The sequence below is a fragment of the Typopeltis vanoorti genome, chromosome 15 (genome assembly GCF_054136105.1).
Source record: "Typopeltis vanoorti isolate ZY-2024b chromosome 15, IOZ_Tvanoo_1.0, whole genome shotgun sequence".
NCBI classification, from domain to species: Eukaryota; Metazoa; Arthropoda; class Arachnida; order Uropygi; family Thelyphonidae; genus Typopeltis; species Typopeltis vanoorti.
In genome coordinates, this window is record NC_143563.1 from 63,909,118 (window position 1) to 63,926,574 (window position 17,457).

Genomic DNA, 17,457 nt, shown 5'->3' on the forward strand with positions numbered 1-17,457 from the left:
TGTCAATCCATTCTCTTCTGTTCGGCATCCAGGTGGATACATAGTGACAGTATGCCACTGGAAGGTGAAGATTGGAAGAAAGAGAACCAGAAGCTCAAGTTTATTCAGAGCATAAATGATAACATAAGAAAAAGAGGATCAACTTAAATTACAGGTCATCATCAGTGGCATCAGGCAATTGAATACAAATTAGAACTCAAACAATAGATTAATTTAAAACAGTGAGAGCCATTTGATGGGAAACATAAAACAGCACAAAGGAATAACTGAGAAAACATTGTATTATTAATCATTGTAAAATTAAATACTATTAATAAATAATAGTATTAATAATAAATATTATTTTTTACTAAAATAAAAAGCCAAAAGGCTTCAGTTCGACAATGCAAAATTATATAAGTAAAATGATATTAGATCCAGCATTATTTCAAAGCTGAATGTAAAAACTATGAAAGTTTCATAAAAATAAGTTGACCCAGATTGCTTATGGGAATATACTGACATTCGGCTTTGAAATAATGCTGGATCTAATATCCACTTTACTTATATAATTTTGCATTGCCGAACTGAAGCCTTTTGGCTTTTTATTTTAGTAAATACTTTGACACACCAACTGAGAGTTTGGTTACAAAATATACACCTCTCTGACATTTCAAGTTCCTTAGTACTGAATGAGGGTTTCTGCCTGATCTCTGAGGAAAACCAACCAGTACGAAACAGCTGTCTGGCCAGCAAAACCTTATTAAAATGGACTAATAGAAAGCGAATATGTAGACACTTGGGCGGTGCCTATATTTTTCTAAGTAGTTCGCACTAAGGCAACTTGTGAATGCCGGTGAGTGTATTCCCATAAGCTCTCTGGTCAACTTATTTTTACAAAACTTTCTTACATCATCAATAGGAAATCTGAGAAATTCTGGCTTTGTACAACATGGAATAGTTACTGACCATAATATCCTGTGGTATGAAACATGCTTATTCCATTGTCACTCACTACAAGTTCAAACATTTATTTAAAGAGAGTATTGAAGCTTTATTCCATCATCTGAACAACTTGAATCAGAACGACTGTCTCTCACTATCAAAGCTATGGGAGAGTCTTATTGTAATCACACATTATTACATTATTTTTTTAAATTAATAATACAATGCTTTATCAGTTATTCCTTTGTGTTATTCTATGTATAACATGACACAGCTCTTACCATTTTAAATTAATCCATTGTTTGAGTTCTAGTTCAACTGACTGATGATGACCTGTAATTTTCAGGTCAAAATATATGGGCTCTGAATAAATAGTCACTCTTTTTCTTGTATTGTGTTAAATCAGAAAAAATGAGTTGGATGATCATGGGAATGATCATCCAACTAGTTAACTCCAGAGGTGGCAATGTGTGTTCACATACTTAATTATTTACATCTGCACCTAACTCTTGATTTTGAATTATTCTTAGTATGAAAAAAAATATATATATTTTGCCTACATTTAACTTTTTTCCAGCCTTTGTTGGCCAAGTGGTTAGTGTATCTGCTTTCCAACAAAGGTCATTGGTTTGAAGCCTGCTGTGGGCATGGATGTTTGTGATTATCTTTAGGTGGGAGGTGAATTTCATCGCTTGGTGTGAGATCACCACCCTACTTATTTGAAGGCCTAAAGTGGCTTGAATAATTTCCATTTTGGATACCAAAAGTTTCTCTAGAGCAGGGTTTCTGGACTATGTAAAAAAAATTTTTTTTAATATATAAATTGATAAGAATTAATAAAGGTATCCTTAGCCCACACATGGCATGTGTACTATAGATTTGCATATAACCTTTTGTGGGTGGGGACCACATTAAAAGAAAAAAGCTAGAACTCTCATTTTGCAGGTGATGGTGGTTGTCAAACTTAAGCACAAGTCGTATCCACTTTCCCTGTATCATTTATACCCATTCATTTGATATAATAACTTGCATTTAATATTTTGGTTTCTTGATACCCATGGCACTTTAGAGACACGTGAGAGGTATAATTGTCGTTCAGACATGTGCTATTGCATTATTATTATCATGGAACCAAGGGTGCTGAAAAATCAGTAGCATACTTATAGTACATAATTGCTTTTCAACTGCTCTCTGAAGAAGATAGTCGAATAAATAGTTACCAAAACATTGGTTACAAATTAAGTTATGCGATTTTGAAATATGTAGAATCAGTAAAATTTTCTGTTTCGTTATGTCAAATCAGAGAAAAATCTTTCAGATACGTGACAAATAGTTTTATAAGTAGCACTGGTCAGTAACATAACGAAAACCAGCCACCCATTATTTCAAAGTAATAAGTTGATTGAAAATGGGAAAGTATGATGATTTAATTCTGTCTAGTATTTGGAAAAATATACAAATTTTGTAATTAGTATTGTGTTCTTAAATACCTTTCAAGTTGTAAATATAAATATTTTCATAAAACTTTATTTCCAATACTTTGTAACTTTTACTTTTTATCCCCCCAGCATGGCTCTATGCATCTTTAGCAGTGCTAGCCATTAGTCTTTGTGGATTACTTAGCGTAGCAATCATTCCCATCATCCAGAGAGTTTGTTATCACACATTGTTACAATTTTTAGTTGGAATGGCTGTTGGAAGCCTCTCAGGAGATGCTCTTTTGCATCTTTTACCTCATGTAAGTAAAATATTTATGGTATTATAAAAAAAATTAGTTTTAAATTTATCTTCAGAATTAAAAAAAAAGTTTAGAATCAAAAAAATAAAACTCTTAGGTTCAGCTTTCTAATGCACACATGTGTATACAATCATTTAACATAAGAACTCACGACAAAACTCAATCAAATATAGGTATTTCATTCAAATTTAAAAAAAAGAAGTATCAACAATTTAACAGTTTTACATTTCTTTCCATTTCTGAAATTTACTTTATTATTTTTTTTTTAAATTTTTTTGCTGGCTTCATTCCTGCCAACTTTAGCTCTGTTTACACATTCTTGAATGCTAACAGTATCAAGTTTCTTCTTCCTAATATTTTAATCTTTGATATGATTATGACATTGATACCATCTATTCACTCCACTGATTTTTCTCAGAACCCAGATATATCTCGGATTTATATCTTGTCTTTAACTGTTTTATTTCTAACCAAAATTTTGGATCCATAAGTTAAAATTGTTTGGATGCTGGTTTGATGTTTTGGCCAATTTCTTTATTCCTTATCAGTTGATTCCTGCATATCAGATTTACTTATTCTGTTCCTATTTTCACATTTAATTGCTATCTTTACTAAAGTGTTCCTAAATTGCTGAAATATTTTACTTGCTTTGTGGTGTCTCTGTTCAGGATGCAGTTGATGTTTACATTGTTCCTGCCTGTTTTCCTGATTTTTTTACTTTTTATTGCTGATTTTCATTCCAGATTTGTTATAATTAGGTATTCAAGTTAGTTTAAGAAAGCCTACTGACTTATACTGGATTTATTTAAGAGTAAAAGATCATCTGCATAAAGTTAACAATGTGACTAATATCTCCAATTTTGATATCAGACCTAATGCCGCTTTCCTTCATAATGTTGATCCATATAGATGATGAATAACAGTGGAGACAGTGTATATCCTTGTTTCACACCTGATTTTGCACCAATACCATTTTCATGTATTTCCTTCAATTCTTACTACCGTATTTACTCAAATATAACTCTCCCTCACGTATATATATCGCACACCTAATCTTACTTTATGAAAAAATAAATTAAAAAGTTTTGCGGATACCTCGCACATGAAAAGAGTTTAAAACTTTAAGAAATAGATAGAAAATGTTATGGCAGTTTCAGATGTTTTGAAATTCGGTTGAAGAGAATCAGCATTTGAGCTCGGCCATCATCGGCTTGCTTTTGTCGTTGATTCACGTGACCTTTTGTTAATACTGCACCAATCATATGCATAGCAATGGAAGCAACCAGTAGAGGAAATGTGTGAATGAGAGCATTGACTTCTACTCAATCTTGGATTGCCTGGGGGCAGAGCAGTGAATGAGGTGAGGTTTAAGTTCTACACAGAGTGGATGGCAGCCGGTAGCTATGACCTGACTCCGGCAGGGAAGATTAAGAGACAATCATTAGAACTATTGTGCAACTGGATTTTTGAAAACTTGTGACATGATTTCGCCAGAAATAATTGCTAAGATTTTTTTAAAACATGGCATCTGTAATGCCTGAATTAGAGCGAAGATGATGCTATTTGGATAGATGACTGTTTATTTTAATTTAATTACAAAAGCATTGTCACGAAAGATTCAAATATATTGCATGATGAAGGTGAATGGCCGATCTTAAATGACGTTGATAACTAAAATTTAAATGCATTCATTTTATAAATAATGTGAGCAATTATAAATTATAATGAATACTGAGCATTTAATTATAAATGTCGATTTAGCTTTTTTTTTTTTTTTCCCTGAAAAACTTTAGCTTTTGAAAATCCCTGCATATATCTTGCACCACGACTTTTTAACTTTAAATTTTTGGTAAAAAAGTGCAAGTTATATTCAAGTAAATATGATACTATTTATACTCAAATATATGTTGTGAATTGCTTGATATAATGTCTATCGATACTCTATAATTGTAGCCCTTTGAACAGCTTTTCTCTTAGCACCTTGTCATGCACCTTTTATAGATCTACAAAACTTAAATGTATATCCCTGTTATATTCATATGATGAGTTAACTATTTGCCTTAAAGTTAAAATCTAATATGCTGATAACTCCCTATTTGACCAGAACTTAGCTTGTTCAAGTTTCTCCCTAATTTTTTTTTAGTCTCTTCTCAAGTATTCTTGCATAAATGTCACCCAGAACACTTAGTAGAGAAATTTCTCTTTGATTCTCACATTATTTTATTTCTCTTTTTTATATAGATTGATACTGTGAAAGCTCTACTACAATCATCTGTAATTTGGCCTTTTGAATTATGCAATACTGCCGGTATCCAGAGAGTTCATCGGAAAAACAATTCACCGAAAGTTTTAAATTTTCGAAAATGTTATGAGAAAATTGATCCATTTAGAACAAAAACTGAACTGTGCAGAGTGAGATAGCAATGCTACTTTAATAGGGAAAAATTATAGAACAATATGGTTTCTTATAGTTTTTCTTGTCCGATAACTGTTTCATGTCTCTTCGTGGGACTGATTTGTCTGTTTCCCAGAGGAAAAGCCCAGCCATCTCCGTATTATGACTGCTAACTTACCTTTAGCTGAACAGGACTGATAAAAATTATGTGCATCGTAAATGGTGTTCCAACTACCCAGGTCTTTCTAACTAAACGGCTTCGTTTATACCGACTGAACTACGCAGACTCCATTATTATTGTTGTTGCTAGTAGTAATATGCGACTTCAATACAACAATTATTATGGAATGAATTTTACTCAGATTCACTATTTGAAACTTTTACAAGAAAATGTCAAACCATTCTGGTTTTCAGTTCAGCTATATTCGGGGCGACAAAGAAATAACTGTCTAAATTATGTACTGTATTACAAAAACTCTCTGACTTAGTGGAATTAGTAGAAGTTGCCAGTACAAGAAGCAGTCTGCATGGTTCAGTTTTTGTTCTAAATGGATCACTTTTATCATAACATTATCGAAAGTTTAAAATTTTCGGTGAATTTCATTTTTGACGAATATTTGTTCGATGCATTGTTCATTCAATGAATTGTCTTTTTGATGAATTTTCATGTAACCAATACTTCCACTTGTAAAATACTTTCACATTTGAGCATTTTTTAATGAATATCATCTAATCCAGCCACTTTCCCTACATTTCAGGTTTTTGATCACTTTTTCTACCTCAAGTATTGATGTATATCCCTGAATACTTGTTGAATATTTTCTACACCTGTTCTCTCATTCCTTGTGACAGAACAGGTCACCTCCCTAGCAGAGTTGGAAGAATAATGGGACAATTCATCCTTTAATTGGAAAAGACCTGAGTTTGATTATCGTTGCGATGAGAGGAATCTTTATATGGACTTTTTCAATTGAAGGTGAGTTAGCTGTTGGTGATATAGCAAGGTTTTTTTCTCTTGGAAACTTGTTTTTTTTTCATCCTTTTGGGTTTTGGATTTCTCTGAATACAAGCAAATTGACCATGAGAAGACACACACACACACACACACACACACACACACTCACACATGCAATTTAGAGGAAAAAAATTCTATTGGTGGTGTGCATTAGATGGCGTTATGAATTGATTATGGTGTTGTTATTGTGTAGTTAGAGGATTAAGTAGGGAAGGCAGAGAGTTGTGTGGAGCAGTGTGTCCCCCCCCCCATGAGGAGTCTTTGGACTTCTTGGAGATGTCACATAATAATTCATCTAAAATATCAATAGCTTCCAGAACATTTGCCACCTCCCTAATATTTATCTTTTATATGCTTGCCAAAATCTTTCCATGACCTTTCTTTAGTTGAAAGCAACTAAAGAAAGGAGGTCATAGAAATGTGCATTATTCTTTTCCTGGCTGCCTCTTTAACTTCTTGAGTCCACTATGAGTTCTGATTTTTTTTTTTTTTTTTTTTTTTTTTTTTTTTTTTTTCCCTGACAGTCAACTTTGCCACATGCCTCTCTTGCTGAATCAGGCAGTTTCTTTCATTTCTACTGCTGAGTCTCTAAGGTTTAATTTTTGTTTTCAAACCTTTGCATTTTTTTCTTCAATACTATTTGTATATTTGAGTCTACAATTCATCTCAGAAAACTGCTGACTTTTCTTTTCTTTTTTTTTTTTTTAGCTTTCATACCTATTTTTCTTTTCAATATAATAATAATTTTTATCTCCTGGTCAAAATTAAATGACCAGGAGATAAAAGTGATTAATTGATCACTTCCCATTTCATGTCACCTATATATTCTTATATCTGATCTATGTGAAGATATCACTGTTAACTATAACTCAGTCAATAAGCCTTCTCTTATTTTTTGTGTCTTCTGTCCAGGTGAATTTGTACATATCTCTATGTAGGAAATTGGTGTTTGTAATGACTAGTCCATGTTATCAACAGAAATTCATCAGTTACTTATCATCATTATTATTAGCTTTGATCTTTTCTGCAAATTTTCCCAAAACATTTCTTTGTCTGCTCTGCTGTTCATTTCCTTCTCTATTGTTTGGATCTCCAACAAGGACCAACCTTTCTTTATCAGCTGCCTTCTCTAATGACTTAAAATTTTTTGCCATTTCTATCTTAGTAGAACATTCTGTGAGAAACACAGGCATAAATAAATCTCATTGAACTAATTCCTCATTTGAATTTTTGCCCACATCACCATGCTTAAAACTGCATACAAATCAAGAAGTTTATCTTCATGTTTTTGTTGAGTGTTACAGTTACTCTTTCCTTTCCTTTTCTGATCACTGCCTGAATATAACACCTTGAAGTTATTTAGAAGAACCTTGCCTGTGTTTGTTTCAGTAACATCAATTATATTGATGTTACTTAATAGAAAAGAAGTACCAGTGCTACTTCTTTTCTATTATTACTTTTTATGTTAATGGTGCTGATTTATGTTTTTTTTTTGGATTTATTTGATTAATAATTTCTTTTTTGAAAAAATATTATACATTTCATTTTCTGCAAAGAAGCCTGCACCTCGTATTATAAAAGAATTGTATTATTACACAGTCTTACCATAAATACTGTTACAACTTCCACACAACTCAACACTGCCCACAGAATTGTGCAAGCCCAGTTCCATTAGTGGTGCTGTGCGCAGCCAACATTTTCATGTTCGTCAGTAGAGAAAGAGAGTGTGTTGTTTAGCTGTATGGGTTAACATGCAGTGGCAAGATTATGAGAACCATGGAATGCAGTCACCAGTTATTTTTAACACACTCAAAACACTCAGAATCAGTAGGATGTTTGTGTATTGGACTATCAACTGTTATAATGATACAGAAGATGCATCTGTCCACCAAAGAACAGGTCGGTCATGCTGCATTAGGATGCAACAGCTTATGAGGGCTGTGAAGGCATGCCTCTATCGTAATCCTGTGAGAATGCAGAAAGTGATGTCGTGAGAGATGAACATTTCACAGAACGATGTTGCGTGTACTAACTGACCTGGGGGAGGGGAGCATATTGTTGTCCTACTGGACAACAATATGCTTTTTTTTAACACCACAACTTATGTGGCAGAGGGTGATAAAATCAAAGGCACTTCTCTGGAGGTAAGCAAATAACAGACACAACAGACCTCTTCACAGAGAAGATTTTCACCATTGAAAAGTCGTTTAACCACCAAAATGATCAGGTATATGCCTGCCTTGGATGGTCACAGCACATGCCATAGCATCCAGAATTCAGAGGTCATCACCCTGCATTAGTGATAGTTTGGTGGGGATGACATATCAAGTGGTATCCAAGTTGCATTTCTGTGAGAAAGGATTCCCTGAACAACACCCTTTTTCATGATAGGCAGTGAACCTTCCACCAGGACTCAACCCCTGCACACAAGGCAAGGACCACACAACAGTAGTTGTAGGTGAATGTGCATAACCACATATCACCATCTGATTGGCCATCTGGAAGTCCCAATCTGAATCTGTTGGACTTCAAATTCTGGTGAGAGCTTGAGAGACTAGCATGCAAGAAACAACACTCTAGCATCACCAGCCTAAAGATGAATCTGGAGTGAACTACGGCAGCATTTCTGCTGGATGTTGTACATGCACCATCGATATGTGACCTCACATACTCCAGGCACATGTGAAAGCAAAAGGAGGGTAATTTCGAATATTGAGTTCTATATGCATGTTATACATGTGGTTTGTATGTACTGAAAGCTGTAAATGACTTACTAATAGATTGAAGGTTTATGCTGTATTCAAATTGTAACAGTATTTATGACTAGACTAGGTGTATACATATTTATATTTGATTATTAGTGAGCAACAATGACTTTGAATTATTAAATATTTGATGTTATTTAGGCCATGATACCAGGTGAAGAAAATGATGACCATGAGAGTACTGAGGTGTTGCAGAGTCACAGTGAAGAAGCTCATGTTTGGCGAGGATTGGCTGCCTTAACAGGTTTATATCTATTTTTTTTAGCTGAAAGGTTACTTAACCTTGTTACTAGTTACCGCAGAATGAAACAAAGTGCCAAGGTAAGTATCTTTGTGATTCGTTTTTTCAGTATGTTTATTATCATATGAAGTTTTAGGATATTGCTTTCTCTAAAGAAATTCACACTTGTATAATTATAATGTATTATTATACTGTAATTTACCCATATTAGTAATTTGTATTTGGACCTTATTGGAAATTTGATACAAGCTTATAAATTTCATACAGACACAAGAAATATCGAGTTTTTCACCTTCTGTTTAGTTCATCTGTCATTTCAAGTGAATTAAAATTACCCATTTGAAATATGTTTTCAGAGATTCATAAACAGTATTTTAAGTTGATTTGTGTTATAAATAATTAATATTGTTCCCTTTCCTTCCAGTTATGATGAAAGCTTTTGTCTAGTGTTTCTTCAAGCTAAATTTAAGAATGGGTCACAGAAACAAATATGATACTTAATTACGTTAGTGTTATTTGAAGTGTCTGATATATTATTTCTACTACACAATCTTGAAGTGTGCTGTTTATTTGCATGATTCAATAGTGGTGTTGGCACTACTGAAAGCTAAGGTAACGTCAACTTGCCTGAAGTGTGCACTTTGGAAATGCATATTTGGGATTAATGTTTCAACCAAGACAAGCACCAAATGAGTTTGAATATGTTAGTAGTCTTTTGGGGACCCACACTTGCATTGGTGTGCCTTTAATATTTTGGTTGGTAGTGGACTTTTTTGTATGCTATCATGAAGATATCTGGTATGTAAAATATGAAATTATTGGTTACTACCAATCTGTGCATAACTATTTCTGACTATTACCAATATTACAGTTCACTGTCAAATGTTTTCAGCTGACTATCCTTTTACTGGTATCCTCTTAACTATACCAGTATCATTGAAGACTTTAATAAGCATATTACTTTACAAATATGGTTATACCCTCAATGAAATTGGTATTAGTTAAATGATGCATTGAAATTATAGCCATTTGAAATGGTGATATGATTTTTTAATAGTTATTTTAAGTTCATGAAGATCTTTCATTGTTTATTCCTTTCATGAGTGAATATTTGAATGCTGTATTTATTTCACCCATCGAAACAATCCTGAATGTATCATTTACTACAAAAACTATAATAACTTCTTTGTAACGTCTACTCTATTTATCAATTTGTAATTTCTGTAATTGAATCTCTGTATTATTAGAATTATATTGGCTTAAAATTGTCATCCTCCCATTCAGATACATAGTCTTCTGTTCCCTCTTGAATTTGCATGTTTTCTTCATTTGTTTAATCTCTACAACTTTACTCCACCTCCCCCAATAGCACCCTCCTCTCCTCTGTGTCTAATTCTGTATCACAATTCTAGGATCCAGATTCCTGCAAATTTGGTATGGCTAATTCCTCTTGACTACTAACTATGGCTATTTATTGTTTCTAGCTTCCTGAAAAATAAAATTGTGGTGAAACATACATAGATCTGTGTTAAGTGTTTGGTTATCCTTATATTTACAGGGTGTTCGGGATAAATTTGACAGTTTCGTAAGGAAAAAGAAAATCTTCTTTGTATCTATTAAATTTAATGAATTGACAAAAAAACATTACAGGCAGAGTTAATTACAATGCTATCAACAAGATTTACTCAAAATAACCACCATTAGCATCGATCACAGCTTCAATTCTGCTTCGGAACCTCGAACAAGCTGATGCTACAGTCTCCCTGGGAAGGGCCGCAAAAACTGTTTTAATTTTATCCATTAACTGGGCTTTTGTATTACTGGAAGTGCGATTGGTGTCTTTTTCAACTGCGCCCCATACAAAATAATCCATGGGGTTAAGGTCTGGGGAGTTTGGAGGCCAAACATTTGGACTGGTGAAGTCGTAGAAATTTTCAGACAACCATTTTTGACTTTTCCCAGAGGTGTGGCAAGGGGCCGAATCCTGCTGCCATACATACGGCCTACCATTGGCTACCCTTGTTATCCAGGGCTTGACTACAGTTAGCAACTCCACGAACAAAGCCCGAATTCCAATGCCAGGGTTCTTCAACACCTGTTCCTGCAGATTTGCGAGGAATTCTGCTGTACGAACGCAATCAGATCGTCTGCTAGGGATCTTTCTTCTTGCTACATCCTCGTAGTCACCATTGCAAGTCTCTAGTTCATGCCTGATTGTTTTTACTGTATTCAGGGAGCATTGGGCAGCAGTCGTAATATCCTTATTTTGATGGCGGGCACGAATCATCATGATACAAGTTATTCTCTTCCATGATTCAGGTGGGTTCCAGCTATCCATCCTTTCTGACATCTTGTATATGAATGAAGAAGGGTCCAAACTTTTAAATGAAGAGAAGTGTGTGTTAATACATGTAACTTACGGAAAAATATAATTAATTATAAATATGTCAAATTTATCCCGAACACCCTGTATGTATTTTTCATGAGTTCCCTCATTGTGTTATTCTATGAGAAATCAGTCTCATCTTTATTATTATATTTATAAACAATGTTATCTGATATGGATGAATAATGGTAGCTACTGGAAAGTGTGGGTTTATGCAAACTGCACAAAATGAGTAACTTTCCAGTAGCTGCCATTATTCATCCATATCAGATAACATTGCTTATAAATATAATAAATATGGGAGCACTGATTTCTCAAATTTGAAGTTTTTCTTTTGCTAAATCATACATTCAAATAAAACAAAGTAGAAATGCATGCATACATATGTGTATTCTGAGCTAACACAAGGAGGAAATAAAGTAATATTTGCAAGATGTTTAAATAGCAAAGTGCTGTTTAAACTTTTTTTAAAAAAAAAACTTCATATTTCTTGGTTTTTGACTAAAGTTTAGTTTCAGATTAAATAATAGTCATCACAGTTGAACTGTGGTGATTATTTGTGCTGAATCATAAGCAACTTGGCTAATGGTGTTCAAGATTTTATAATATAATATTGATGTTATTACTCAGTTTATGAAAGGGATGCATTTCCATTGTAAATTAGAATATTTCTCTATAATCTGTGGAAAATACATTCCTTAGACAAAATGTTGGGTATTCTTCACTCTTAAATGTTTCTTCTTATAGAGAAAGAAGTTACTTTTATGCATTATAATGCATAGTAAATGGAGTTGTAACAAAAACATGAAATTCAAAAACATTTGGCATTTTCACTGCTATTTATTTAATATTATCATCATTAAATTCCTGACATATACCCTCAAGGGGTGTACAGGATATGATAGGACTACATGGAAAAATTTACACCATTACTAACTTCCTATCTACAATTTTCCTCCAAATCAGTCTATTACTTGTCAATACTCCAATATTATCATTATCAGATCTTATATTTCTATCGTCTAAGGCACATTGTACCGTATCAATCCACCTATATCCTGGACTTCCTCTGGGTCGTTTTCCTGCCAACCTGGCAGAGAACACTTGTTTTGCTAATCTTTCCTCACCCATTCTGTTTAAGTGACCATACCACCTGAGATTAGCTCTGCTAACGCATTCCTGGATGCCGACAATGTCAAGTTCTTTCCTAATATCCTCGTTTTTAATATGATATTGCCATTGATGCCATCTGTTCACACCTCTAATCTTTCTCAGGACTCTCATATCCGCGGTCTCTAGTCTTTGGTCAAGTGTTTTACTTCTGACCCAGCTCTCAGATCCATAAGTTAAAACTGGTTTGAACACTGTCTTGTATACAGCTAACTTAGTCTACAGTTCACATCTGAGAGCTGCTCAATTTTTATTCACTTTAAAACTTTCTTATATGTTATTGTTATTTGACTAATTTCTCTCTTATTCCATATGAATTTATTCAGTTGACTTTCAACCATGCCAGCTTTGTTGATTCTGTTGTCTATTTCCATACTTAATTTACCATCTTCACTAAAAATCATGCCTAAGTAGCTGAAATGTTGTACATGTTCCACAGATTCCCCATTCACAACACAGTTGACATTTTCAACAATTCTACCTATTTTCATTGTCTTTGTCTTTTTAATGCTGAACTTCATACCATATCTATTACAACAGTTATTCAATTTAGTCAGGGAATCTTGCAAACTTTTAGTGGATTTATTTAGAAGTATAACATCGTCTGCATAAAGCAAAGAGTTGACATTAACATCTCCAATTCTGATATCATGTTTAATACCACTTTCCTTCATAATGTGATCCATATAGATAATGAATAACAAAGGGGATAATGTACATCCTTGTCTCACACCAGATTTAACATTAAACCATCCCTCTGTACTTCCTTCAGTTCTAACTGCTGACTTGCAACTCAAATACAGACTAAGTATTGCTTGATATAAAGCCCCATTGACACCATATAACTGTAGCATATTTGAATAGCTTCTCTCTTGGCACTATGTCATATGCCATTTCCTGATCGACAAAACTTAAATACAGATCTTTGTTATAATTCCATGCTTTCTCGACTATTTGTTGTAAAGTGAAGATCTGATCCTGACAACCTCTATTTGGCCAGAATCCAGCTTGTTCTTCACCAAGCTTTTCTTCCACAATTCTCAACCGTTTCTCAAGTATACTTGCATAGATCTTGCCAGGAACACTCAGTAGGGAAATACCTCTGTAATTCTTACATTCAGTTTTATTTCCCTTTGTATATATGGGCACTATTAGAGCTCTACTCCAATCATCGAGAATTCGTCCCTCTGTCCAGGCTTTCTGAACTATGCAGTGCAGCCACTGCAAGATTTTTATACCACCATTTCTGGTTGAATATCATCTACTCCTGCTGCCTTTCCACATTTCAAGCCTTTGATGGCTTTTTCTACTTCAAGTATGGATATGTATTCCTGACTGTTATGCCTGTTGAGTGTTTTTTACCACTGTGCTATCACTGCTTGTTTCATTTAGCAATATTTCGAAGTAATTACTCCATACTTTGAGGATATCTTTTTCTCCCATTTTCATGCCACCTTTATCATTTCTAACTCCTTTTACAGCACTCTTTCCTCCATTTTTAAGCTTCTTCACTAACCTCCATCTTATCTTACCACCTCCTTGATATTTATTTTCTATGTTATTGCCAAAGTCCTCCCATGACTTTTGTTTAGCTAGTTTTACACAGTGTTTAGCTTTCTTACATTTGTCTCTGTATTCTCTAAAAGCACAAGCTGACTTATTTGACAGGAACTTTTGATATGCTTTCTTCTTTTCCTTCACTGCCTCTTTAATTTCCTGTGTCCACTATGGAGTTCTGATTTTTCTATCCTTGCAGACAACCTCACCACATGCCTCTCTGGATGAATCAAGCAGGGTTTTCTTCAAGGCTTGCCACTGAATCTCCAAGGTTTGGTTCCTGTTCTCAAACTGTTTCATTTTTTTCTTCAATAATCTTTGTGTATTTTAGTCTACAGTTCACATCTGAGAGCTGCTCAATTTTTATTCGGTTTAAAACTTTCTTACATGTTATTCTTTTCAATATGAAATTCAATTTTATTCTGCTCAAGACTAAATAGGGATCGCTTCCAATTTCAAATCCTCTGTACACTCTGGTGTCCTGCACCAGGGAGAAAACATCACTATCAACAATAACATAGTGAATGAGACTTTTCGTATTCCTTGCATCTTCTCTCCATGTGAATTTGTGCACATTTTTATGTTGGAACATGGTGTTAGTAATAACCAGTCCATGTCCTGAGCAGAAATCCAAATTTTCCCAAAATATTTTTTGTATGTCTGACAATCATTTCCTACTCTGCTATTCAGATCCCCAACAAGGACCAACTTTTCCTTTTTCATTGAGTCATTTGCTTTTTCTAAAGCAACAAAAAATTCCTCCACTTCTACCTTAGTAGAACCTTCTGTGGGACCATAGGCACAAATGATACTCATTGTCCAATTCCCCATTCTGATATTTGCCCACATCACTCTACTTGAGACTGCCTGCCATTCAAGAAGATTAGCCTTATATTTTGTGTTGAATACTATGGCTATTCCTTCTTTTCCTTGATTTTCATTGCCTGAATAAAACATTTTGTATTTATTGCTCAGAAAGATCTCGCCAGTTTTTGTCTTTTTTGTTTCAGTCACCCCTATTATGTTGATCTGGTACTTATCTAATTCCTCAGCTAGCTCCATTTCTTTGCCATTCAGGCGTCTTGATAGTACTGATCTTTAACTCTGGTTATGTTGAGTTGGGGGTGTGTTTTCAGAGTTGTTCCAGTAGCTGACTTTTCGTATTTAATATTATATCTGTAGTTCACCACAACAATTTCTGAACTGTAGATCTAATGGCATACTTTGGTTATGAGAACTTCAGCCCAACGGCCAAGACAACAAAATTAGCCCACCAGAGGGCACCATTAGGACTTTAGGAACAATAATAGTTTCTTGCCTTCTTCCTCATTTGCTTTTGTTAGTGCATGCGTGCACATACCATATTTTTATGTTCTTGAAGATGGCAACGCGACGTTGCTGAAAGATATAAGTTATTCATTAAAGTTGCCTTTAATTAATATCCTTCATATGCATTGTTAATTCCATAAGCTAATTACCAGTTATGTATGACCAACATATAAGCCTTGCTACTAGAAATACTTTGGTTGGAAGCACTTTGGTTCAAATCCTGTCAAAAAGTCAAAGAACATAGGAAACAGATATTCATTATCATCATCATCAATTTCCTGATATGAACCCTCAAAGGGTGTTCAGGCTACTATGACAGCACTACATAATTAACTTTACATTGTCACTAATCTATCAACAGTTTTGCTTCAAATTAGTCTATTACTTATTAGCACTCCAATATTGTTGCATCTAACATTTCATGCTACGTTAAAGATACTAAGAAATTATGTACTTGATTTTAATCCTTTATCCAAGGAAGCAAAACAATGTTTTGCGCATGAAATATATTCGCATCTAAGCTACTTGTATATAGATGCTAATGACTTCACATCACTTACTTAGTGTGTATCCCATAATGCATAGCACACATACCCTTTTGGATGTAAAATGCTATGCATAATGGGAAAGGCCACTACCCAAACTGGTTTTGACTTTTATTGAGGTCTTATCAGTGGAAACTAGACCCAGGAGCAATACCAAGGTTGAAGTAATGCAAGTCATATACATCTCATATACAAGTAGCCAAAAGGTACTAGACCTTATTAATAAAAATCTCGGATGAGAGAAAGATGTTTAAAGTTTTTTACCTTGGTTCTATTATACGTTAAAGATACCAAGAAATTATATACTTGGTTTTAATCCTTTACCCAAGAAAGCAAAACAGTATTTTGCGCATGAAATATATTCACATCTGAGCCACTTGTGTATAGAGGCTAATGACTTCATCACTTGCCTTAGAACTTGGCATTATTAGCATTAACATATGTGTTAATCTATCTCAGATAGTACTGTAACTTAAACAGAATGGGAGCACACACACACGCCCTTTCAGACATGTAATTTCTTGGTATCTTTATATCTGTGACTTAGCTCTATTTCTATCCCAACTCAGAGATCCATAACTTAAAACTGGTTTAAACTGTCTTGTATACTGCAAGTTTAGTGTTTTGGCTAATTTCTCTCTTATTCCATATAAATTTCTTCAACTAGCTCCCCACCATACCAGCTTTGCTTATTATGTTGCCTATTTCCAAATTTAATTTGCCATCTGCACTAAAAACTGTACCTAAATAGCTAATATATTTTACTTGTTCTATAGGTTCTCCATTGAGAATGCAGCTGAAGTTTTCTATGTTCCTGCCTATTTTCATAGTTTTGGTCTTTTATTGCTGATTTTTATGCCAAATTTATTACAACTGTTATGCAATTGAGTTAGGGACTTGGAGTGTTTAGAAGCACATCATCTGCTTGCTTGCTTAGTCATTTGTTCTATTGTTCTGAAGTTGGCTTTGTAAAGTTTTTCTCTCTACAAAAATTGGTTTTCATAGGCATATACAAGTAGTTTGCACTTTGCAAGTTTTCACTTTGAGTTTCAGTTGTAGGCGGTCTTTTTTTTTTCTTTCAAGTATCACGAAATCAAAAATATAAACATTAATTGCAATAAATAAATGCTAAACATTCATAAATAAGGCATTTCAGACCATCCATGCAGCTCTACAGTACAGTGCTACTGTACTGTAGAGCTTTGCTTGTTCTGGCAGATTAGAGCATCTCACTCACATAACATAAAGCAGTTACCATGCTGCTATTAAAGAGAGAGAGATTATGTCACTTTTCAGTTTCACTATCTTATTTCAAATTTGTTTCCCTTATTAATGCAGTACTGTACAGTATGCCTAAATGAAGTAATACTACAGAGAGTGATGTTAATAAAT

The 17,457-nt window shown here is 34.1% G+C and overlaps 1 protein-coding gene across 5 annotated transcripts in view; it reads left to right on the forward strand.

Annotated features, from left to right (window-relative positions):
- Positions 1-17,457, forward strand: part of LOC150098821 (zinc transporter ZIP10-like) — a 208,440-nt gene that overhangs the window by 126,589 nt on the left and 64,394 nt on the right. For all 5 annotated transcript variants that reach the window (XM_090405729.1, XM_090405727.1, XM_090405725.1 and 2 more), the window contains 2 exons: positions 2,493-2,662; positions 8,979-9,158. In XM_090405729.1, the coding sequence (XP_090261855.1) occupies positions 2,493-2,662; positions 8,979-9,158 (350 nt within the window). The remainder of the gene's footprint in view (positions 1-2,492; positions 2,663-8,978; positions 9,159-17,457) is intronic.